A 25,733-nucleotide genomic window follows, 5' to 3' on the forward strand; every position below is an offset into this window, starting at 1 on the left:
CTCTCTCTCTCTCTCTCTCTCTCTCTCTCTCTCTCTCTCTCTCTCTCTCTCTCTCTCTCTCCATCTCTCTCTCCATCTCTCTCTCTCTCGCCAGGGAATCAGCTGTTTGGTGGCTGTCCAGACGGGCTCACGCATGCATAGCAAAATGATCAGCTCTTTATAAGCACACACACACACAGCTGAGGAATCATTTGATCCAGACTCATGCATGTGCAGTGGTTCACTCAGATGAGGGAGTTGTTCGAGCAGATGAGAGAGCCCCACGCCTTTCCTCTCTCCAGGATATTACATCCATGAGCTGAACACACTGTCTTTCACGCATGTGCCCTAGCAATCAGTCAATGCTTTGAACTGTGTGGAGCTTGCGGTTGTGTGTTACGTGCCACAGTGGGACGTCGTGCCATATGGGAATTATATTTCATGGTGTATGAGGGATTTGAAAGCTGATCTTGGCAGCTCATGGCGTTGTCAAGATGAGAGGGTGGTTACCACAGGCAGCAGCTCCTCCTAGTGTCCACCCTGCACTGTAAAATGCACCTGGAGCCATTCCAAAGATGAGCTTTTATGTCTGTTTATGTTGTGAAGGGCTGGCGAACCGATTGCCCGTTCATTCCTCCTACTGAGGTACATGGTGTTCATGTCCTGATAGGTGTATTACAGCTGTCACATCCCATTCAGCTGAATTGTGGTGCGCTGCGCCGAGCCTGTGACATGCATTAACTTGCCGTGGTCCAGCCGCGTGACGCGGTGCACCTGCATGTCATGTTACAGCTATGATGATCATATTGTTTACATACATTATCTAACCCATGGGAGGGAATGGCAATGCATCTGTAATATAAGGTTTATTATGGGTATAACAGCCTGTTCAGATGAGCTTTGCCCACCTCAAATGGACCTCGACAGTGGTGAGCATGTGCTCTACATTTGGCCTGGCTGCGTGAATGTGCCCGACTGTGTGGAATGCACTCAAGAATGCTGTACGAGAATTTCAAGTGTGCCTTAAATTTGCCCGACTGTGATTGGAATGTCCATTCGTATGGCATTCGGCCTCAAACGGCCTCTAGTGTGACAAGGGCACGATTGAGACTTTCAGCCAGGATTGTCTGCATTCGGGCTCATTTGTGCGGCATTCGGGCTCATTTGTGGTAAGTGTGACAGGGATATAAATTTTGATGGGGATCTTTAAAATGTTTCTGTCTCTCAAACAGTGTCAAGTAAGTTTTGTTTATTTGTTTCACTTTAAAGGGAGGACGGGATAACATTTTTGAGTTGGATGAAATTTTCCTTTAATCTTATTCTTTAATATTATCACCTTATGACTTCACAAAGGTCTGATTCTAAAACATCTGCTTGATTTGAATGATTGGTTAACAAATTTCAATTTTTTCAATTTGTTTTCATTTATATAGTGCCAAATCACAACAAAGTTGCCTCAAGGTGCTTCACACAAGTAAAGTCTAACCTTACCAACCCCAAAGTTGGCCTGTTTCCACTGCTGGAACTTGACTGACTTTCCGGATATTGCAAACATTTACAGGAGCCTGTTTGGGCTTTCTCAGCTGTTGTGTTTCCATTGCACTCACGACCCACTGGGCTCATTCAGCTACACATGCAGTGACATAATAATTCTGTGACAGTTGTGGCCACATTGTATGTTTGGCATTACTCCTAGGGGACATGAATCCTCCCTAGAGCTTGCCCGTCAAGAAGAAAGCCAATAATGCCTGTCCATCACTGTTAGTCCAACTGTGTACTCTGCTGTCCATGTTCTGTTTTGGTTCTTCTGCTCTTGCTTTTCTTCCACCAGTCTGGGTTGGCACTTGTTGTTGTCTTCTGCAGCATGAGTTAACAACGAATCAGTATTGTGACCCATCCAGTGGTTTTTCAGGGTCACTTAAAAGTACCTACCCTGAAACAAGGGCTTATCTTGCACCTGAAAATGGTCCCAAAAATGACCATAGTGGGTGTTCCCTGTGGCTGAAACATGTGCAAAGGGGTCAAACTCCCTAAAAAGACCTGCAAGCAAGCTGCTGCATTGGAAAGAGGCCGAATTACTCCCAAAGCATATTAAAATTTTTGGGTTACTACATCTGCTGGGTACATTTGGTGAAAAGATAGCGGGTGATGATAATCATTTTACCCCCTTAAAGAATACAGTCAGGGCCTACAGATGGATGATTGTGTGGTGGTAGAAACACAATAAACACTATAGCAGCACCAAGAGAAGATGTGTATGACTAAAGCTTGAGAAGGTTACCTGCTAATTCAGTCTCCATGGAAATGGTCTTGCCAGTCATGGGGAAGAGGGTGAGGACAGACTGGTAGGCTCCAAGATACTGGAATAGGTTTCCCATGAAGTAAACAGAGAGGAAGTCACTCTGTGTGCCAACATTGGCCACATGCCAGAAGGTAACATCAGTTTGACACATCACAAACTGGCGGCCATGGAACATGATGCCATTTACACCTGGAAAGGAGAAGAAAATGCCTTTTTCATACTTTTTAGTGGGATATTTAGATATAGTGCATGAGATTATAATAGACTGATGTGTTCATGTAGACCAGAGCTACACAAATCTGTTCCACAGAAATAAAAATCCTTTATATTAACCTAGATATCAAGACAAGGTCAATTTTGTTAGTTTTGTGAAAAATCAAATGGAGATACATTTTAAATATTGAGGATTAAGGCTGATGATGTATACGTTGTCATCAAACTTTTCTGAGAAAGCTAAATGGTATGATACTAACCTAGATGACCTAAAGGCCATAATGAGGATTGCACCTTTACACATTATAATTGACAAATTTCTCATGAGAGTTCAAGCTATGTCCCACCAACTAAAGAGTACAATAATTAGATGGAATCTGGGGTGTCCTGTGCAACTCAAAGCCAACCCTGGAACCTCCACATGAGCAAGAGAGGTGCTAATCAGGGTGACCCTCCCCTCCCTTTGGAGAATTACTACAGTTAGTGTTTGAAATTATGTAAACTCCATCTGAAATTTACACCATTCTACTGAACTGTAAGATGTAAAATCATAGAACATCTCCACAATAAACTCACTGTAAATCACATTAGAATTGTAGAAGTCAGGATCCGTAGTATTGATTCTGGAGGAGTCTTGGATGTACTGGTAAATGTTTTCATTGCTGTACCAACTTTTGTTCTCATCAAAGACAGAAAATATGAGGCTCCACTCTTTATCCGGTCCCAGCTGGAGTCAAAAAGTCAGACTTGGCCATGAAGTGAAAGTGATATAGAATATTTTATATGACATTAATGCAGATAAGAAGCAGTAGTGTCAAAGAGCTGAACTTGTATGTCTACAACTTTACACTATTCATCAACACATAAAGTAAAGAAGTTCTCACCAGACGTCCTCTGACATCAATGACATCATTTTTGCAGATGAGCAGGATGCCCACAAGCCCTGAGGACAAATCTTTTTCTGGGGACACAGTACTCTGATACAGCTGGGTCAGACACTGGGGATCACCTTCCAATGGACCATCATCAGGTGTCAACCTCCATATGTAGTCAAACGTGTCGTTGGGGGCCACACCCATGGATCGCAAGTCCTTCTCTGCTGCTATTTGTCATATAAAAAGAAATTGTTGATGGTGGAAATGTGGAGCTTTGCAGCAACAGAAAATCACATGAGAATGACAACATGTCCTTTTCTACAAACTGCTCCACTACAGCTTATAGAAATGGTAAAATAACTGAACACTAAAATTAAGACTGTACAACTAAGGGCTTCTGAGATATGGCACAACATCTACAGAGCATGCATACATGGATAGACTGCTGGAATATAATTAATTTTTGGTTCTTATGTGGTCCATGGATGGAGGTGTTTGGTGACCCCAGTATCTTTGCAGGAGAACGAAGATCTAAGTCTTTTGGATCCTGGTGCTTTGTGCCTTACTGTATGTTTCTGAAATTTGGACACTTACCCAATGACCTAAGGCACTGACTAGATAGCTTTTGTACTACATTTCTGCGGAGAGTACCTTGGTACTGCTGCAATGACTTTCTGCCAAATGAATGACTGTTTAAGTCAACCCAAGTGAGGCATATCAGATGCACAGTGAAGGAACATGAGCTTTGATATTTTGGTCATATTGCACATTTCTCTGTGTATGAACCAGCAAATGGTTGCCTCAGTGTTGAGGACCACAGTAACTGCAAAAGGCAAAGGGAATGCCCACATCTGACCTGACTGTGGCAGACAGATGGTTATAGATAGATGGATTATAGATAGTTGGTTGGTTCTAGAGGTGGGGATTGGGATAGGTTGGTTGTCTACCTCACTGATTGCCATTCAGAATACAGGGTGGTTCCATGGTGTAGTAGTTGATGCAGCGATATGCTGCAACAGTGCATGCTCCCACACATAACTTGACACTGTCAGAGATTTCAAGGCCACAGTAACTGGAAAAGGCCAGGAGGATGCCCATATTGCAAGAGGGAGATGGACCGGTGAGAGGTTGCAACGGGGCTGGTGGGGCAGCTCCGTAGTGTGAAGCATGCAGCAATGCATGGCATCACCATATGGTCATAAACCTGACCTGCTGGTATCCAAGTCATGCAAGATCCTGGCTCCAATGTTTTACCCGGAACAACCCAAATAAGTGGTGATAACTACTTAAGATCAGACCAAATACTTTCAAGATTTTTTGTTAAAAAATGTGGTTGCTCAGAAAATAACCAAAATTATACATTTCCTGGCACCACCTCTTTATGTTGCTCGACCACAAGATGTAAGTTTCTATTCCAAATCAGACACCAATGTATTTGTTGAGAATGAGTTATTGTGTTTTGAGTGAAATTGCTAACAATCCAAGAAACAGATATAATTACAAATATAACCACCTTGGACAAAGTAATCAAGAATTTAGTAACACATTTTTTCTTCATTTCATTAAGTTATATAGAATGTAGCCATTTAAATATTTAAATGTCTCTTGTCAGATATTTTTGAGATTTTAAAACTCTAAAGCAGTTGACTAGGTATGACAAACATTTCATTCAAGGAAACTAAAAAGTCGGTGATGCCAGTACCTACCATTTGTGGATCTCTGTAGAGGGTAGATCTTGGTAAGGCCAATGGGGTATATATTATATGGTCGACTTGCCAAGTTCTTGAAAGTGATCTGGAGGTGTGATTCCAACCAAAGGAAGGTCAGTCGTACTGTATCCTTTCAAATAAACAGTTCTACTTCCACTGTAAAAATGATCTTTCTTTATGCTGTGAGTGAACCTTAACAGCTTCAAGCACACATGACTTTAAAGGGAATGACAGATTACAATCCAGTTTTAGTAATTCATGTTTCAACCAAAGCACATCCATGATGAATTAAGATACTAAATACAACTCCTTTGGGTCCTGTGCCCTACTTTACACTCAGATTACTCGGGCTGTAAATAGCAAGGTCTAGTTGGGCACACCTAAAATGCACTTGTGCAATGTGCTTTTGAGCTAGATTGTCAATAGGGTCCTTTGTATTTGAGTCACTCACATGGAACTGATCATTGACTTCTCCTTTCAGAAGTGGACCCAGTAATGTGACATCAGACTTCTTTCTCTTGGTGAAAGAGGCATCTCTAAATTCTACGAACACAACCTTTTTATACTTGTAGTCCAGTTGACGTGGAGAGGATAAGAAATATCCTGATTGCAGCTCACTAAATTGGGGGGGGGGAAAAAGAATGAATACTTTTTCCTGACATATTTATTCCTGTTTGTCTTTCACTTTCTTTCCTACCTGTCTGTAGGCTTGAGGTGAGGGGCGTAGTCCCAGGTGATCTCTTCAGCAGCAATATAATACTTCCTGGTTTTAGACTGCTGGCCCCTGCTGGCCCTGGCTTGCAGATATGGCTTCTTTGGCTGAAACATTATTGTATTGAACATTTCGTCACTGTATTCTTCACTGTAGTCGCCGTGATCATTGTTTTGGACATTACGTAGGTTGGGACCGGGAAGACTGACAGGGTCAGGACACTTCTCGACTGTGAACAAAGCATTCATGCCATCTGCAAAGAGCAGAATTACACACTAATAATCATCACTGTTATTGAATTAGTGATTTTTCATGTTGTCACATTGAAAGAGTATTTCTTACCATGACGGTGGGCATATATCTGACAGCTGATGAGGAACTGACCTACAGTTGCAGGTTTCATTTCTGCAGTACTGAATGTCATAGGAGTCACCTCCATAGTGACTTTACGATGGGCCATCACCTAGAAAACAAACCCAAGGCATCAATCATAACATGCGGTTTTAGAATCAAACTCATTCTGCTGTTAGGAGGATATTTGGCCACACTGTTTTATATCCATATAAAAGTCAAATTGAATTTTCATAACCTCTATTTGTAGGAAGATCTTGGGCGAACATTTCAACTCATCAGAGGTACAGTACAAGTGGCTACCTAACTTGGCAGAACTGCACCTGAAACAACAATCATGATCTTGCACACTTTAAAAGGTGGAAAAATTTTATATATATATATATATATATATATATATATATATATATATATATATATATATATATATATATATATATATACGAGGGCTGTCAATAAAGTATAGGTCCTTTTTTATTTTTTCAAAAACTATATGGATTTCATTCATATGTTTTTACGTCAGACATGCTTGAACCCTCGTGCGCATGCGTGAGTTTTTCCACGCCTGTCGGTGACGTCATTCGCCTGTGAGCACTCCTTGTGGGAGGAGTCGTCCAGCCCCTCGTCGGAATTCCTTTGTCTGAGAAGTTGCTGAGAGACTGGCGCTTTGTTTGATCAAAATTTTTTCTAAACCTGTGAGGCACATCGAAGTGGACACGGTTCGAAAAATTAAGCTGGTTTTCGGTGAAAATTTTAACGGCTGATGAGAGATTTTGAGGTGATACTGTCGCTTTAAGGACTTCCCACGGTGCGAGACGTCACGCAGAGCTCTCAGGTGCCGTCGTCAGCCTGTTTCAAGCTGAAAACCTCCACATTTCAGGCTCTATTGATCCAGGATGTCGTGAGAGAACAGAGAAGTTTCAGAAGAAGTCGGTTTCAGCATTTTATCCGGATATTCCACTGTTAAAGGAGTTTTTTTAATGAAAGACGTGCGGACGGGTCTGCGCGTTGGGAACGCAGCCGGCGCGGTGCGGCGGCACAGGAATAACACCTCCGTGTTGATAACCATTTGTAAAATCCAGGCGGCTTTTGATGGCTTTCAGTGGAGTGAGTATATGAGAAATTGTTTAACAGCTGGACATGTTCCAACTTGTCCTTAAGGCTTCCAACAGAGGTATTTTTCCTGTGGCGGAGCGTCACGGCGGCTGCGAGCTGACGCTGCTATCCAGTGGTACCATATCACCCCAATAGAGCGCTTCGCTCTCAGACTGCAGGCTTACTTGTAGTTCCTAGGGTTTGTAAGAGTAGAATGGGAGGCAGAGCCTTCAGCTTTCAGGCTCCTCTCCTGTGGAACCAGCTCCCAATTCAGATCAGGGAGACAGACACCCTCGCTACTTTTAAGATTAGACTTAAAACTTTCCTTTTTGCTAAAGCTTATAGTTAGGGCTGGATCAGGTGACCCTGAACCATCCCTTAGTTATGCTGCTATACACTCAGACTGCTGGGGGGTTCCCATGATGCACTGTTTCTTTCTCTTTTTGCTCTGTATGCACCACTCTGCATTTAATTATTAGTGATCGATCTCTGCTCCCCTCCACAGCATGTCTTTTTCCTGGTTCTCTCCCTCAGCCCCAACCAGTCCCAGCAGAAGACTGCCCCTCCCTGAGCCTGGTTCTGCTGGAGGTTTCTTCCTGTTAAAAGGGAGTTTTTCCTTCCCACTGTAGCCAAGTGCTTGCTCACAGGGGGTCGTTTTGACCGTTGGGGTTTTACATAATTATTGTATGGCCTTGCCTTACAATATAAAGCGCCTTGGGGCAACTGTTTGTTGTGATTTGGCGCTATATAAAAAAAAAATTGATTGATTGATTGATTGATTTATTGGGAATATGAGTCACATCTGCAACATTGGGAGATGAATCGACATTCCTGGCTGGTGCGTCAACCTTTTGTAATACATTTTTTAGCATCAGTCAATGCATTACTGACTAACAGCAAAACACAAAAAATAGAGAAATGTTTGAGTGTAACTTAGAACAGAAAATGTATGCTGGTAGAGCCATAAAAATGTCCCTGACAAGGTCCAAATTTCTATTTTTTTTTAAACCTGCAGAGTGTGATCCTGGAACTTGATGGAATGGATTTCTGGAGCTGTGCCCATCCCAATCACATGCCAAAACACATGATTCTGGCTCTGACACATAGTCAAACCTACATACACACAGGAAAAGAAAGACAGAGAAACCATGAGGGCAAATTCCTGTGCAGCCACATGCAGTGCAACCGCTGATACTCTAAGCACAGTGTGAGCAACACGACTTCACGGAACAAACTCCACGGTGAGAGCTGATGTGTGTTATTACCAGATAAAGTAGAGTTGACATATCCATTGATTGTGTGGTATTCTCTCCTGCCATTGATCCTCTTGAAACGCTCTCTGCTTATCCTTTGTCCCGTTTGTCCGTACCAGCTCTTGGTCTCATCAAACACTGCAAACAGCAGGACAAACGCTGGATTTCTCCTCTGGCCGTCTTCTTTGAAGGCACCTAAGTTCAACACACACATATTGAGAGGCAAGAGCGAGACCTCATTAGGTGTTTGAAATTTCTTTATCAGCCATAGAAACCAGCCCTGTTACAATCAGAACAAATCAAAGTTAGAGTCACCCCCTTCCCGCCCATCACAGACTGACTTGACTTGCAGATGAGCAGGGCACCGATGAGTCCTGAGTTTGCATCTCGGACTGTGTCCACCTGGGATGAGTAGGAGTAGGTCAGACACTCTGGATCACTGATGGTGGGCCCATCTTTGGGGCTGATGTCCCAGATGTACTCGTAGTATCCTCCCGGAGACACGGCATCATCCTCTTTCTCTTGGGCTGTTGTGGAGTCATCATACCCAGCTCCTGGAGTGAAAAGACATTTGAAATGAACACAACAGCAGCAAGGCATCAAAGACAGAACACTTCTGTCGCTGATGGATAAAATTATTCATGTAGGCGAAACGTAATTTTGAAAACTGTCATTTTGAAAATGAGAGACAACAATTGTGCTATAATGAGAGCTAAAACAGATAAAAGTATTGTAAAATATTGTGTTTTCTGTGTGTTTTTTTTAGTTTACTGGTAAAAAAAAATGAAAAACATTATGTATTGTATCAATGCGCATGCTCAGTAGTGTGTAAATCTCGCGTGACTAAGCGTGAGCTCCCAATTTATTCCACAGTGTGCTGTTGTACTATGATTGCCCACTATCCAAAAAATGCTAAAACAGGATGAAATGGCTCAATCAGACTTGTCTCTTAACAGGCTGGTTTGTAAAGAGCAGACCTGGCAACCTGCTTCAAAATGAAAGTAAAGTGCGCCCTCCGCCAGATGTTTAGCTGCTTTCAGTGTGCACTTTACCCTTTCTAAATGCTTGAAAAGTTGGTGTTTTATTTTCAAGACGACTGAAGCAGTACACTTTAATGTTTTTGATGAATTAATGGAATGTTCTGCAATCTCCCTGACAACACTTGCTGGTGGAAAACCCCAGTTAGTCCGGCTTTCCCCCCAAACTAGAGGTGGGCAGATCGACCCTAATATCGATAATATTGATACCAATGCTGGTATTGATATTGAATGATCCTTGTGTAAAAAGATCGATACTCAAGCTTTTTTTCTCTCCCACACGCACGTAGATTCATCAAAGTCTACTCTCTGTAAGAGCAGTGCTGCGCTGTGTCACACAACACGGAGTAGCGCACCCTTGTATTGTGGTTTGTCAGCCCTCTACCTCAGGAGATTTTGTTTTAAGTTGTGTTGAGTGATTTTTTTTTAAACAAAAATGTTGATTGTGACAATAAAGTATTTTGTTGTCACGTACAATGTTTGGTGAAATTCTATCCTAGGTCTTTTGGATCCTTTGGATCTATGAAGCTTAAATATGAAAAAGTATCAGTATCGATATCAGCGATACTGGGTCTGTATTTACTTGGTACTGGATCAATACCAAAATTCTGACTTTATTGAGGAGTTCGACCCCTTTTAAAAATAATCAAATTACATACATGGCCACCAGGGGGCGCTCAGTGTAAAGTCTGCACCAACCCATTGTCTTATTGCTCTGATTCTCACATCTGGGACACGTTTAAGGGCCTTTGTCCACCTTTCTTTCGGAAAGTTACACACTTACAGTAGGACATTATGGGCGTCTGGCCAGCTTTACTTAGATGTTCCGAGGTCAAGATACAAACGCTGGGGTGATCATGCTTTTGCGGTAGCTGGCCTCAGACTGTGGAACAAGCTACCTCTTGAATTACGTACTATTCCTGACCTAGCACTTTTTAAATCTAACACCTAGTGGGGAGGTGACGTGTTCTGTTTTTATGTGCTGTTTGAAATGTTATTGTATATGTGTTTTATTTTTGTGAATTTGTGTTTTTAATGTTAAGTGCTTTGGACACCAGTTGGTGCTGTAAAGCACTTTATAAATAAATGTTGATTGATTGAAGTTATGGACATTTGTCACAATGTAGATTCAGTCATGTCTGTGTATTTTCACGAAGGATGCATGCCCACATTAAATGCGCTGCTCCCCACGACGTTCTACATGAGCGACTTGTGGAGTAGTCTGCGCATGCACCAATGTAACAACGGTCTATTGCTCTCTTTTTTGTGTACTACTAGATATCAAAGAGCACTGAAAATTTCAATAACCAGTTTTCCTTCACTTCATATTACCACATTTTCTTTCAAATGTAGATTGATTTATACAATAAAGTGATTTTGACTGGACTAAACAGTTTAAATCCAAAAATGGTACAAAAATAGAACATAGATAACTGACTAAATAATAATTTTAGTTATGATATTATCTGCTTCTTCTGGAGTGTGACTGTAAACTACTTTGAATAAAGGCTTGTTCCAAATGCATTGATGTAAATCGTTGTGAACAAAAAATAATCTGGTAACCCTATATTCTTGATTATTTCTTGGGGGTTGGCCTGAGGCAACAGTGGGCCCGAGGCAAGATTTTCAGGAACACACACATGCACGTGCGCGTGCGCACACACACACACACACACACACACACACATACACACACACACACACACACACACACACACACACACACACACACACACACAATCACAGGGAAATCAGATTTCCTTGTTAGTCATTAATGCGTATATATTATATATATTATATTATATATATTATATATATATATATGCGTATGGGTGAGAGCATATCTCACCCATATTGGCCTCTCTTCATTGGCTTCCTGTTAATTCTAGAATAGAATTTAAAATTCTTCTTCTTACTTATAAGGTTTTGAATAATCAGGTCCCGTCTTATCTTAGGGACCTCGTAGTACCATATCACCCCAATAGAGCGCTTCGCTCTCAGACTGCAGGCTTACTTGTAGTTCCTAGGGTTTGTAAGAGTAGAATGGGAGGCAGAGCCTTCAGCTTTCAGGCTCCTCTCCTGTGGAACCAGCTCCCAATTCAGATCAGGGAGACAGACACCCTCTCTACTTTTAAGATTAGGCTTAAAACTTTCCTTTTTGCTAAAGCTTATAGTTAGGGCTGGATCAGGTGACCCTGAACCATCCCTTAGTTATGCTGCTATAGACGTAGACTGCTGGGGGGTTCCCATGATGCACTGTTTCTTTCTCTTTTTGCTCTGTATGCACCACTCTGCATTTAATCATTAGTGATTGATCTCTGCTCCCCTCCACAGCATGTCTTTTTCTTGGTTCTCTCCCTCAGCCCCAACCAGTCCCAGCAGAAGACTGCCCCTCCCTGAGCCTGGTTCTGCTGGAGGTTTCTTCCTGTTAAAAGGGAGTTTTTCCTTCCCACTGTAGCCAAGTGCTTGCTCACAGGGGGTCGTTTTGACCGTTGGGGTTTTACATAATTATTGTATGGCCTTGCCTTACAATATAAAGCGCCTTGGGGCAACTGTTTGTTGTGATTTGGCGCTATATAAAAAAATTGATTGATTGATTGATTGATATAACGGCCGAGTGGATCCTTGTCATTTGATTGGTGCTTTGTGTGTCATGTGACATGGTTTATTTGTCCAATTTGTGTTGTGTTGCATTTAGTGAGCAAATTTCTATTTACTGTGCAAATTTGGTTCCATACATTTTGCACCATTGCACGCTGCGAACCCCGCCCATGAACACACTAGTGGGAGCGGCATTTAGCTAAACATGGCGGAGTCTGCTTTGCTGACATACAATGATTTGAATGAGCTAAGTGATGATGCTAATTCTTCAAACACACACACACACACACACACACACACACACACACACACACACACACACACACACACACACACACACACACACCCTTTTTTTTTCTTTGGAAGTCCACGGCATCACGGACAACAGCATCACAATCATTTTGAACTATCTGTTTTTCCAAGTTGACTGAGAACAATATTGGACTCCTATTGAAAGTTTGTGTAGGACTGTTGATGTCAGAACACTATTAATGAACACCAAAATGTAAGTCCCTTTTCTGCTGTTTCAAAATTAATAAAATATCAAATAACAAGGATCTATTTTAGCCGTTATATAAAATAAATAATGAATTTTTTTTTCATTCTTTCAATGGAATGAAAGAAGATTCGTACCATTGAACTCATAAACATTCATTATTTCTATAATAATTTCTGAAAAGACACATCAAAACTAATTATGGGTTGGATAAAGCATTAAGCTTATGGAATGGCCTTCCCAAAGTCCCGATTTCAACCCCATTGAAAATTTGACTAAGCTTAAAAGCAGGTTTTGTGTGCCAGGAAACCAACTAATTTAAATGAACTCTATCGATTCTACCAAAGAGAGTGGGCAAATGTCCAGCCAGAATTATACCAGAAACTTGTTGATGGCCACCAAAAGTGTCTGATCAAGGTGCAGCTTCTTAAGGGGCATTTAACCAAATATTAGTGGGAGTGTATTTTTGAGCCTGTATGTATAATTTTGACCCTATATGGATCTGCAACCTGGTCTCACGGCAAGTCGTGATTCAGCAGCACGAAATATACATTAATCTATTGGTTTGTGATATTGTGAAGAAAAGTGCTTCATTTTTGTCACTGCAGCACAAATTCATTCTAATTCATTCCGTGATGGCTGCACAAAATTAAAAGTGAAGTGGGGGGAGTTATGGTTAGGGTGGGGGAAAGAGTAAGATTAGGTTATGGTTATGGTTAAGGTTAGGGTTGGGGGTAGGAGTAGGGTTAGTAATAGTGAGTTTAAAAAAAACCCGTCACGAAAATTTGACTCATTTCGTCACGGGAGCACGGAAAAAAACAAATAAACAACAACAACAAAAAAAACGTGAGACTGGGCTGGGATCTGAGAAGATCCAAAATAAATTCAAACTTGTGCACCCAAGAAGGGTCTTTATTGTCATTGTACACATACTGTACATGCAAACAATGTAATTTGTCCTCTGCATTTAACCCATCCTAATTACAGTTAGACACAATCCAACCACTAGGAGCAGTGGGCAGCCACAGTCCAGCAACTGGGAACCTACTCCAGATGTAGAGACGCTGCCTTGGTCAGGGGCAGAGAAAGGAGCAGACCTGTTTAATAATTCTTGTTTTTTTTTAAGTCATTATGGATGTATGCTGTACAATCATTGTCTCTTGGCAAAAGAACAGTTCAGAGAAATGCTTAAAAGCCCAAAATTGCCGTGACATTCATGCCCATGATGAGTGTATGTAAACGTCCGACCATAACTGTATATAGCATGGAGACTATAAGCATGCACTATTGGCGACAAGCCAAGCCTATTACTCTGATTTGATCAACAAAAACAAGCATAACTCAAAGTTTTTGTTTGACAAGGTGGCAACACTTATTCATGAAACCACCTGTAAGTTGCTGTCCTTTTACAGCACAAGATTTCTTGGATTACTTCGAGAAGAAAATAGACGACATTAGGTTGAACATATCCCAGCATGCCTTAACCCAGCCACTACACCCTGCTATTGAGGTGGATGCCATCACTGAGGTAGGCTGACTGTGCTGGAAATGATTAATCTCTCATTAACTTCTAGATCTGTTCCCAAATATTTCAAATTTGCAGTGATTAAACCATTACTTAAGAATTGTATTGAAAAACTATAGGCTGATATCAAATCTATCAGTCTCTAAAATTATGGAAAAGGTGGTTTCACAGCAGCTTGTTGACCACCTTACTGAGAATAATCTTTTTGAGCCACTGCAGTCTGCTTTTAGAAAATATTTCACAGAGACGGCTCTCACTAAAGTGGTGAATGATCTTCTACTTGGAATGGATTCGGACACCACTATGGTTCTGCTGCTGTTAGATCTCAGTGCTGTGTTTGATAAAGAATCATTTTAAGATTACTGGGAGTGCCCTTGCGTGGTTGACATCATACCTGACCACTCATTCTCTTTATGTTATGTACAGTAACACTACCTCTAACCTTAATTGTTGGGAAAGTGTAGGTACACGGACCCACAACAGGGGGCGCAAATGAACGGACAATGGATGAGGTCAAATAACAACACTTTACTGTTGTGAATGGGCACAACAAATACAACAGATTACAACAATGGACAAAAAGCCAAATCACAAAAGGTGTCGTGTGGGCAGGCTCGAAGATAGGAGACGTCTGTCCAAAGCAGAACCGGAACCACACGATTTCCTCCGCCACCAGACCCCGGGAATACTGGAGCCGCCAAGTCCCGAATTCCCAGGTGGCCACTGCCTCCGCGTGTCGGACCTGGTACTGCTGGCGAGGAACAAAGAAACAATTAAATGTGGGCGCGTTTGCACCCAGCAATCCGCACGGCAGGAAAACTACCTCCACCTCTCGTTGGAAAAGGAGTCTGTTATACAACGCACAAAAGTCACAAAAGGTTACTGTCACACAGTTAGCTGAGAATGTTACCTTCCAGGTAGAACGATATCTCGGCAAAGAGGTGGAGACGTCGTCCTGCTGATGTACCCCTGCTGATTGGTAACAGCTGTTGCAGGTGATGCGTGACAGCTGTCACCCTGGCTGCTCCTGTGAGGCGGCTGCGCCCTCTGGTGCCTGGAGCCCGCACTCCAGGCAGGGCGCCCTCTGGTGGTGGGCCAGCAGTACCTCCTCTTCTGGCGGCCCACACAACAGGACCCCCCCCTCAACGGGCGCCTCCTGGCGCCCGACCAGGCTTGTCCGGGTGGCGGCGGTAGAAATCGGCCAGGAGGGCCGGGTCCAGGATGAAGCTCCTCTTCACCCAGGAGCATTCTTCGGGGCCGTACCCCTCCCAGTCCAACAAATACTGGAAGCCCCGGCCCATCCTACGGACATCCAAAAGCCGGCGTACAGTCCAAGCCGGCTCGCCATCGATGATCCGGGCAGGAGGCGGCGCCGGACCCGGAGTACAGAGGGGTGAGGAGTGATGAGGTTTAATCCGGGACACATGAAACACAGGATGGATCCGCAGTGAGGCCGGCAGCTGAAGCCTCACTGCGGCTGGACTGATGACCTTCAGGATCTTGAATGGGCCGATGTAACGGTCCTGTAACTTGGGGGAGTCCACTTTGAGGGGGATGTCCTTTGTGGATAACCACACCTCCTGCCCTGGCCGATACGCAGGGGCCGGGGTCCGCCGATGGTCTGCATGGGCTTTTGCCCTCGTCCGGGCCTTTAGCAAAGCAGAACGGGCGGCACGCCACACCCGACGGCACTTCCGTAGGTGGGCCTGGTACCGAGGGCACACCGACCTCTCCCTCAACCACCGGAAACAACGGGGGCTGATACCCCAGACATACCTCAAAAGGGGAGAGGCCGGTGGCTGAAGACACCTGGCTGTTATGGGCATACTCGATCCAGGCCAAATGGGTACTCCAGGCCGCCGGGTGTGCGGCAGTCACGCAGCGCAAGGCCTGCTCCACCTCCTGGTTTACCCGTTCTGCTTGCCCGTTGGTCTGAGGGTGATACCCGGACGAGAGACTCACCGTGGCCCCCAGTTCCCGGCAGAAGCTCCTCCAGACTTGCGAGGAGAACTGGGGACCGCGATCGGAGACGATGTCTGTTGGAATCCCATGCAGCCGGACGATGTGGTGGACCAGGAGGTCCGCTGTCTCCTGGGCTGTTGGGAGCTTCGGGAGGGCCACGAAGTGGGCCGCCTTGGAGAATCGGTCCACTATCGTGAGGATGGTGGTGTTACCCTGGGACGGCGGGAGGCCCGTGACAAAATCCAGGCCGATGTGGGACCAGGGGCGATGAGGCACAGGCAGCGGCTGGAGTAGACCTGATGCCCTGCGATGGTCAGCCTTGCCCCTGGCGCAGGTGGTGCAGGCCTGGATATAATCCCGGACGTCGGCCTCTAGGGACGCCCACCAGAAGCGCTGCCGGACAACTGCCACGGTTCTTCGCACCCCTGGATGACAGGAGAGCTTGGAGCCGTGACAGAAGTCCAGGACTGCAGCCCTAGCTTCTGGTGGGACGTATAGTTTGTTCTTCGGCCCAGTTCCGGGGTCCGGGCTTCGTGCCAGGGCCTCCCGGACGGTTCTCTCTACGTCCCAGGTGAGGGTGGCCACGATAGTGGACTCCGGGATGATGGGTTCCGGTGGATCCGACAACTCCGCTTTGACTTCATCTTCATGTACCCGGGACAAGGCATCCGATCTCTGGTTCTTGGTCCCGGGACGGTAGGTGATCCGGAAGTCAAAACGGCCGAAGAACAGTGACCAGCGGGCTTGCCTGGGGTTCAGCCGCCTGGCGGTCCTGATATACTCCAGGTTCCGGTGGTCAGTGAAAACCGTGAATGGCACGGACGTTCCCTCCAACAGATGTCTCCACTCTTCAAGAGCCTCTTTCACCGCAAGGAGTTCTCGATTGCCGACGTCATAGTTCCGTTTGGCCGGGGTCAACCTGCGGGAAAAATAGGCACACGGGTGAAGGACCTTATCGGTCTTCCCGCTCTGGGAAAGCACGGCTCCTATCCCTGAGTCCGAGGCGTCCACTTCAACCACTAACTGGCGACTAGGATCGGGCTGCACCAGAACGGGTGCAGACGAGAAGCGCCGTTTCAACTCCTTGAACGCGGCATCGCAACGATCCGACCAGGTGAAGGGGACTTTTGGTGAGGTCAGGGCTGTCAGGGGGCTAACTACCTGACTGTAGCCCTTAATGAACCTCCTGTAGAAATTTGCAAAGCCGAGGAACTGTTGCAGCTTCCTACGGCTAGTGGGTTGGGGCCAGTCTCTCACCGCCGCAACCTTGGCCGGATCAGGAGCGACGGAGTTGGGGGAGATGATAAACCCCAGGAAGGACAAAGATGTGCGGTGAAACTCACACTTCTCGCCCTTCACAAACAGCCGGTTCTCCAACAACCGCTGCAGGACCTGACGTACATGCCGGACATGAGTCTCAGGATCCGGAGAAAAGATGAGTATATCGTCTAGATATACGAAGACGAATCGGTGCAGGAAATCCCGCAAGACATCATTAACTAATGCTTGGAACGTCGCGGGGGCGTTTGTGAGACCGAACGGCATGACCAGGTACTCAAAGTGATCTAATGGGGTGTTGAATGCCGTCTTCCATTCGTCTCCCTTCCGGATCCGAACCAGGTGATACGCATTTCTAAGATCCAGCTTAGTAAAGATTTTGGCTCCATGCAGGGGGGTGAACACGGAATCTAATAATGGCAACGGGTATCGGTTGCGAACCGTAATCTCATTCAGCCCCCTGTAATCAATACATGGACGAAGTCTGCCATCTTTCTTGCCCACAAAAAAGAAACCTGCCCCCATCGGGGAGGTGGAGTTCCGGATCAGCCCGGCAGCTAATGAGTCCCGGATGTAGGTCTCCATTGATTCGCGCTCAGGTCGTGAGAGGTTGTACAGCCTGCTGGACGGGAACTCAGCGCCTGGAACCAAATCAATGGCACAATCGTACGGACGGTGCGGGGGAAGGGTGAGTGCCAGATCCTTGCTGAAGATGTCAGCAATATCGTGGTACTCAACCGGCACTGCCGTCAGATTGGGAGGGACTTTGACCTCCTCCTTAGCCTGGGAACCGGGAGGAACCGAGGATCCTAAACACACCCAATGGCAGGTTTCGCTCCACTGAACCACCACCAAAGACGGCCAATCGATCCGGGGATTGTGCTTTAACATCCATGGGATGCCCAAAATCACGCGGGAGGTAGAAGGAGTTACAAAAAACTCAATCTCCTCCCGGTGGTTTCCAGACACCACCAGAGTTACTGGTTGTGTCTTGTGTGTGAGTAAAGGGAGGAGGGTGCCATCTAGTGCCCACACCTGCAATGGCGAAGGAAGCGCCACCAGAGGGAGCCCTACCTCCTTTGCCCATCTGCTGTCTAGCAGATTCCCTTCTGACCCCGTGCCCACCAGTGCTCGGGCTTGAAGGGTTAAATCCCCGCTCAGGATTGTGACTGGGAGTCGTGTGGCAATTTGTGTGTGTCTCACTTGAATGTCTTGACCCCCCCTTAGCCCAGTCTCTAAGGGTGAGTGTTGACGTTTTGGCCATTTGGGGCAGTCTCTCTGTGTGTGCTCTGTTGAGCTGCAGAGAAAACACTCTCCACGGATCAGCCTCCCCATTTTGGCCCTGTGCGTTTCCCTAACAATGTCACCAGGGGGAGCTGTTGCCCCACAAAGCGCTGCGGCTGTGGAGCGTGGGGAGGGCGGCCCCTTTTCGAACCCGGAAGGGAGAGGGGCGGCGCGTATCCGGTCACGTCCTTCGCCTCGCTCCCGACGGCGTTCCTCTAACCGATTGTCTAATCGTATAACGAGATCAATAAGCCCGTCTAAATCCCGCGGTTCATCCTTGGCCACCAGGAGCTCCTTCAGGACCAACGACAGTCCGTTTACGAAGGCGGCACGGAGGGCAGTGTTATTCCAGCCAGACCTCGCAGCCGCGATGCGGAAGTCGACTGCATAAACAGCTGCGCTCCGGCGCCCCTGTCTCATTGACAGCAGCACGGCTGAAGCGGTCTCTCCTCTATTTGGGTGATCGAACACTGTTCTGAACTCCCTCACAAACCCATCATATATCAGAAGGAGCCGTGAATTTTGCTCGCAAAGCGCTGTAGCCCAAGCGCGTGCCTTGCCGCGAAGCAGATTAATTACATAAGCTATCTTACTAGCATCAGTCGCGTACATGACGGGACGTTGTACGAAGACGAGCGAACACTGCGAAAGTCCGCGCATGTCTCCACACAACCCCCGTACGGCTCCGCAGGGCTTATGTATGCTTCAGGGGAAGGTGGGAGGGGTCGTTGAACGACCTGTGGAACGTCACTGTTGCGCACAGGATCGACAGGAGGGGGAGCCGCAGCAGCGCCCTGAGGGCGCGCTTCCACCTACGCGGCGAGAGCCTCCACCCTGCGGTTAAGGAGGACGTTCTGCTCGGTCATCAGATCCAGCCGAGCCGTAAAAGCGGTGAGGATTCGCTGCAACTCACCGATCATTCCTCCTGCAGACGCCTGTGCGCCCTGCTCTTCCATTGGCCGTTCAACAGCCGGTTGACGCCCCACGGGGTCCATGACGTTGGCCGAGATATCCTGTTGGGAAAGTGTAGGTACACGGACCCACAACAGGGGGCGCAAATGAACGGACAATGGAGGAAGTCAAATAACAACACTTTACTGTTGTGAATGGGCACAATAAATACAACAGATTACAACAATGGACAAAAAGCCAAATCACAAAAGGTGTCGTGTGGGCAGGCTCGAAGATAGGAGACGTCTGTCCAAAGCAGAACCGGAACCACACGATTTCCTCCGCCACCAGACCCCGGGAATACTGGAGCCGCCAAGTCCCGAATTCCCAGGTGGCCACTGCCTCCGCGTGTCGGACCTGGTACTGCTGGCGAGGAACAAAGAAACAATTAAATGTGGTCGCGTTTGCACCCAGCAATCCGCACGGCAGGAAAACTACCTCCACCTCTCGTTGGAAAAGGAGTCTGTTATACAACGCACAAAAGTCACAAAAGGTTACTGTCACACAGTTAGCTGAGAATGTTACCTTCCAGGTAGAACGATATCTCGGCAAAGAGGTGGAGACGTCGTCCTGCTGATGTACCCCTGCTGATTGGTAACAGCTGTTGCAGGTGATGCGTGACAGCTGTCACACTGGCTGCTCCTGTGAGGCGGCTGCGCCCTCTGGTGCCTGGAGCCCGCACTCCAGGCAGGGCGCCCTCTGGTGGTGGGCCAGCAGTACCTCCTCTTCTGGCGGCCCACACAACATTAATGACATGAAATTTGGGGTTCCACAGGCATCTGTCTTAGGCCCCCTGCTTTTCTCCCTTTATATAGCACCCCTTGGGCACATATTGTGGAGTTTTGGGGTTACCTTTCATTGCTATGCTGATGATACTCAGTTATACATGCTGATAACTACTGGTAATCTCATCCACATAAAATCCTTGGAAGATTGCCTTGCATCAGTGAAAAGCTGGAGGTCTAGCAACTTCCTACATTTAAACCCTGACAAGACTGAAATGATGGTTCTTGCTCCAGTGAGACATTGGCATCAATTTGACCAACTAATGCTTAGCCTAGTGTAGCGGCTGCACTCTGCGTTGTGTTGTTATGACTCCGCCCATTCGCTCCCCTCGGGACGCGACCTCACGATCCTCGGCATGGAAGTCGGACTCTCTAACCAGAAGGCTAAAACCCAGGGCTCTGGCGTTGTGACCAGAGAATCCTTTTGAGCTGTTGGGAGTGAGATTTACTAACTACATCTGCACAGCGACACCTGCTGGCCTCCGTTACACTAGGCTCATGTGCCATACATCACACTGACAAAGTGAGGAACCTTGGGGTAATTTTTGATCCTACGTTGTCCTTTGACCTCCACATTAGAGATATTACGAGGACTGATTTCTTCCACCTCAGAAATATAGCCAAGATTCGTCCCATCCTGTCTATGGCTGATGCTGAAACCCTGATACATGTGTTTGTCTCTTCTAGATTGGACTACTACAATGTTCTATTTTCTGGTTTACCTCAGTCCAGCATTAGGGGTCTCCAATTGGTTCAAAATGCTGCTGCCAGACTTTTGACAGGAAGCAGAAAGTTTGACCACATTACACCCATTTTGGCATTTCTTCACTGGCTCCTTCCCTGTGAGATCAGATTTTAAGGTTCTGTTATTAACCTAGAAAATTATTCACGGACTGGCACCTCCCTACTTAACTGACCCACTTAAACTGCATTTATATAGTGCTTTTCCATCTGCATCAGACACTCAAAGCGTTTTTTAAAATAATGCCTCACATTCACCCCGATGTGGGGGTGCTGCCATACAAGGCGCTCACTACACACCGAGAGCAATAGGGGATTAAAGACCTTGCACAAGGGCCCTTAGTGATTTTACAGTCAGGCTGGGATTTGAACTGAGGATCTTCTGGTTCTCAAGCCCAACACCTTAACCACTAGACCATCACCTCCCCTAAACCCTACGTACCGGCCCAGGCTCTGTGTTCTCAGGGTGCAGGACTACTTTGTGTCCCTAAGGTGAATAAAAACTGTGCGGGCCACAGACCATACACATAGACAGATAGTGCCGCTGTTCTGTGGAATGATCTCCCTGCGTCAGTAAAACAGATTCTGTAGGGATTTTCAAGTCCAGACTTAAGACGCACTTATTTTCCCTTTCGTATGGCGAGCATACTGACATAGTATGGTACTATGCTTTCTTCCCTTTTAAATTAATTTTATTAGGAAATGGAGCATGCTGCGGCCTCAACTTTATCTAAAGTCTGGGTCTTTTGGTAAAGCTTAGCGCTAGTGGCCGGCGATCACCTTAGTATTTCTTCTGTTTTTCTTGTTGCTATATGCTGATAAATTATACTGTATTTGTTGTCTTTCTGCCACCTGAGTCTGTTTTTTTCTCTCAGTGCGGTGCGGCTCCATCCAGAGATGGGTGTGGTGTTTTCTTCTGCAGGCCTTCTGTCCTGTGTACCAGCATGGAGTCCCAAAATCTCCCAAAATTTCCTGTATAGTCTATTGTGTCGGTAACATGGCCCAAGCAGAAGGTCACCCCTTTGAGTCTAGTCTGCTTCAGGTTTCTTCCTCAAATCATCAGAGGGAATATTTCCTTACCACTGTCGGCTGTGTGGTTGCTCTCGGGGTTGGTAAAGTTAGACCTTACTTGTGTGAAGCGCCTTGAGGCAACTTTATTGTGATTTGGTGCTATATAAATGAAAATAAATTGAAATATAAATGAAATAAAATAAAAAATAACAGCAACTTGGCATGGTATTGAAAACCTAACTTCCATTAGCTACTGTACCCAGTACCCAAGCTACTTGGCACAAAAATAACATAACATAATAAACAGAAGAAAGAAAATAAATCAAAAATATAACTGAACACGTAATTTGGCAAAGGAAAAAATATAAAAGAAGTATAAAATATAACATAAAGCCATTGCAGGTGAAACAGGCCAGTTGTTTGTGATTAAAGTGTTGGCAAAATAAATCATTTCAAAGTTTCCACTTCAAGGATAATTAAACAACAACAAAATTTGCTGCACTGCAATCCACCAATTTGTGTTTTAAAAGCCCTACATTTTTTTTTTTTGGCTGAAAAAGATCTACTGAACCACAGTGCCAATGAACTAGAAAAGAAAGGGAAAGTAAAGAAAAGGAAAGAAAAGAAAACCTGTTAAGGTGAAGCCCAGATTTATTTTTTACATTCACAGTGACCATGTTGCAGTGACGTAATGATATCTGAAATGAGCTTTTTTATGTTCTGTCCTTTGACTCATACTGCATAGCGTGAACTTCACATAAAAAAATACAAACGCTGATTATGATTCAAAAAGCTGACTCAGATAATGAGCAAGAAGAACAGCATGTTTTTGACTCAAAGTACAGGTAGACAGACATTTCACATGAGAGAAGTAAAAGTTCCTGTTTGAAGAGCAACAGCATGAAAATCATGAGTCAAACATGGGCTAAAGTTCCAGGAATTCTTGCCTTCAGATTGTTTCCAGTAGGTGATTCCTACAGGGCTGATACTGTACGGCTGAGACGCCAGGTTTTTAAAGTGAACCACCACACGGTCACCAATTGCGGCATTAATCACAGGGCCTTGGATACCTGAAAGCAAAGACATATTCCTATTAGGATTCATAAATTCAACCCCAAAATAATAATAAGTTATTCCTCAATGATACTTTTTAATTTGTTATTTGTAAGAATAAGTCAGATGGAGACTCTGAGGCCCTCTGGTGTCTGTGCTTATCTGTGGATAACTCTATAGTGTGAAGTGGAAAAGAGTCTACATGTCCACCTGGACGGGATGCCAGTCCGACTCAGGTTAGTTCTCCAGCCAGATTAAGTGTCTTGTTCAAGGACACGGACAGATAATTTGAGTGGGAATCAAACACAGGTCTACATCCTTATCCACTGACTGCCTGCTCTTTGTAAGACCACTGAAACCTTAAGTTTCTTGGTTGGTTGTTGGCTGGTTGGTTGGTAGGTAGGTAGTTAGATAGATAGATAGATAGATAGATAGATAGATAGATAGATAGATAGATAGATAGATAGATAGATAGATAGATAGATAGATAGATAGATAGATAGATAGATAGATAGATAGATAGATAGATAGATAGATAGATAGATAGATCTGCCTGGTGCAACAATGTGACACTACAGTACATGAAATGTTTCAAAGAAAAATACATTAAGTGTAAATATAATTGTAAAGGGTTTGAGAGCAGACGCACCTGTCCATGCTGGCCTTGTGTTAGGGACAGAATATGTGGAATCCGTGTATTCCCTATAAACAGCCTTGATGTATTTTTGAGGAATAGCTTTGAGTCCACTAAAAACAAAACAGAGATCAGCAATGCAAGGAAATCAAATAGTAGGAAAACATGAATAAGAGACCTCGTCATTAATTAAGCATTATATTTTACACATTTTGCAGACATTTGAAGAATTTGCTGCGGCTGAAGATCCAACAAAAGAATTCCCGACCCCACTATTGTCACCCCACTATAACACCACCATTCAAAATCTGGTTTTCACCCTTGGTTTCTCATGACAAACACTATTCTCAGACTCCAAATTTTCATTTGTGCACTGTTATACAAGTGTTATTATTTTTAAACTGCTGTTGTGAAGCAATACTGCATCTGTCGTGACATTACACGAGTGAATTAGTGACAGCTATGCATTTTTTAGTTGAAATTTACTTTAAAATGCATATTGTTTTATGACACCCACCACTAAATAATCTAAGATCACTAATTCAAACCATATTGTTTTCAATTAAAAATGGAATGATGAATGAATAAAATTGCTCTATTTTGAATTTGTGAAAACAAAAATTATTAAGAGAGATGATAGCCAAAGGAAACAACAGAAATAGTACTACTACTACTACGAATAACAACACATTACAATTTCCATGTTCAAAAAGGAGCAGGAGAATCAAGATCTTAACAAATATGCCCTATGAAACCTAGTTACTATAACACAGCAATAATAATAACAATAACATGGATATTTTTTAAATAATTTGGAAATATTTGTCAGCAACAGAGCAACTACATTCCAACAACAGTAATAGTATTAAGAATTCTGAAATAAAGGATGACAGCAGTTGACTAGATTCTTTAAAAAGCATTCACCTTTGGTCAGACCCTTGTTCCTGGTGGTCCAGGTGGATGTAGTCCCATCCGATCTCCACCGCCGCGATGTAAAAGTGTCGTACGGTGGTGGTGTTCTGAGCCTGTGTGACAGAACACAGCAAGGACAACAGGAGCACAAGGGTCAGCGTCATCTCACCGGTTACCATGTCAGACTGTCCCAGATCAGTCAGGGAGGGCTAGTATTTAAAGAGGGGGAGAGAGAGAGAGAGAGACAGAGAGAGAGGGGGGGAGCTGTTCGCTTTAACAATATGCATAAAATGGATCAGAACACATCCAGTCTAGAAGAGCACTCATTACTGCATTCAAGCAGGTCCATAAGTACACTGAACAAAAATACGAGTATAAATGCAACACTTTTGTTTTTGAGCTGAACTCAAACATCTAAAACATTTTCTATATACACAAAAGACCTATTTCTCTCAAATACATATTGTTCACAAATCTGTGTTAGTGAGCACTTCTCCTTTGCCGAGATAATCCATCCCACCTCACAGGTGCGGCAATATCAAGGTGCTGATTAAACAGCATGATTATTACAACCCCAATTCCAATGAAGTATACAATGATTTGCAAATCCTCTTCAACCTATATTCAACTGAATAGACCACAAAGACAAGATATTTAATGTTCAAACTGATAAACTTTATTGTTTTTTGTGCAAATATTTGCTCATTTTGAAATGGATGCCTGCACCACATTTCAAAAAAGCTGTGACAGTGGTATGTTTACCACTGTGTTACATCACCTTTGCTTTTAACAACACTCAATAAGTGTTTGGGAACTGAGGACACTAATTGTTGAAGCTTTGTAGGTGGAATTCTTTCCCATTCTTGCTTGATGTACGACTTCAGTTGTTCAACAGTCCGGGGTCTCCGTTGTCATATTTTGTGCTTCTTAATGTGCGAAAGGTCTGGACTGCAGGCAGGCCAGTCTAGTACCCT

General features: G+C 44.7%; 1 protein-coding gene across 3 annotated transcripts in view; it reads right to left on the reverse strand.

Annotated features, from left to right (window-relative positions):
* The window catches only part of f8 (coagulation factor VIII, procoagulant component), a 59,329-nt gene extending 34,371 nt beyond the window's left edge, over window positions 1-24,958 (reverse strand). Inside the window, exons 1-13 of one of the 3 annotated variants that reach the window (XM_034181174.1) lie at window positions 24,772-24,958; window positions 23,863-23,960; window positions 23,108-23,230; window positions 8,831-9,043; window positions 8,502-8,684; window positions 8,246-8,349; window positions 6,133-6,253; window positions 5,776-6,043; window positions 5,530-5,695; window positions 5,076-5,163; window positions 3,379-3,596; window positions 3,071-3,221; window positions 2,261-2,470 (exon numbers count right to left, since the gene is read on the reverse strand). In XM_034181174.1, coding sequence (XP_034037065.1) covers window positions 2,261-2,470; window positions 3,071-3,221; window positions 3,379-3,596; window positions 5,076-5,163; window positions 5,530-5,695; window positions 5,776-6,043; window positions 6,133-6,253; window positions 8,246-8,349; window positions 8,502-8,684; window positions 8,831-9,043; window positions 23,108-23,230; window positions 23,863-23,960; window positions 24,772-24,938 — 2,110 coding nt within the window. In that variant the 5' untranslated portion in view covers window positions 24,939-24,958. The remainder of the gene's footprint in view (window positions 1-2,260; window positions 2,471-3,070; window positions 3,222-3,378; window positions 3,597-5,075; window positions 5,164-5,529; window positions 5,696-5,775; window positions 6,044-6,132; window positions 6,254-8,245; window positions 8,350-8,501; window positions 8,685-8,830; window positions 9,044-23,107; window positions 23,231-23,862; window positions 23,961-24,771) is intronic. The other 2 variants (XM_034181175.1, XM_034181176.1) reach the window with 2 other exon arrangements.
* Window positions 24,959-25,733: the final 775 nt, after the last annotated feature.

The sequence above is a fragment of the Thalassophryne amazonica genome, chromosome 11 (assembly GCF_902500255.1).
Source record: "Thalassophryne amazonica chromosome 11, fThaAma1.1, whole genome shotgun sequence".
Lineage (NCBI taxonomy): Eukaryota > Metazoa > Chordata > Actinopteri > Batrachoidiformes > Batrachoididae > Thalassophryne > Thalassophryne amazonica.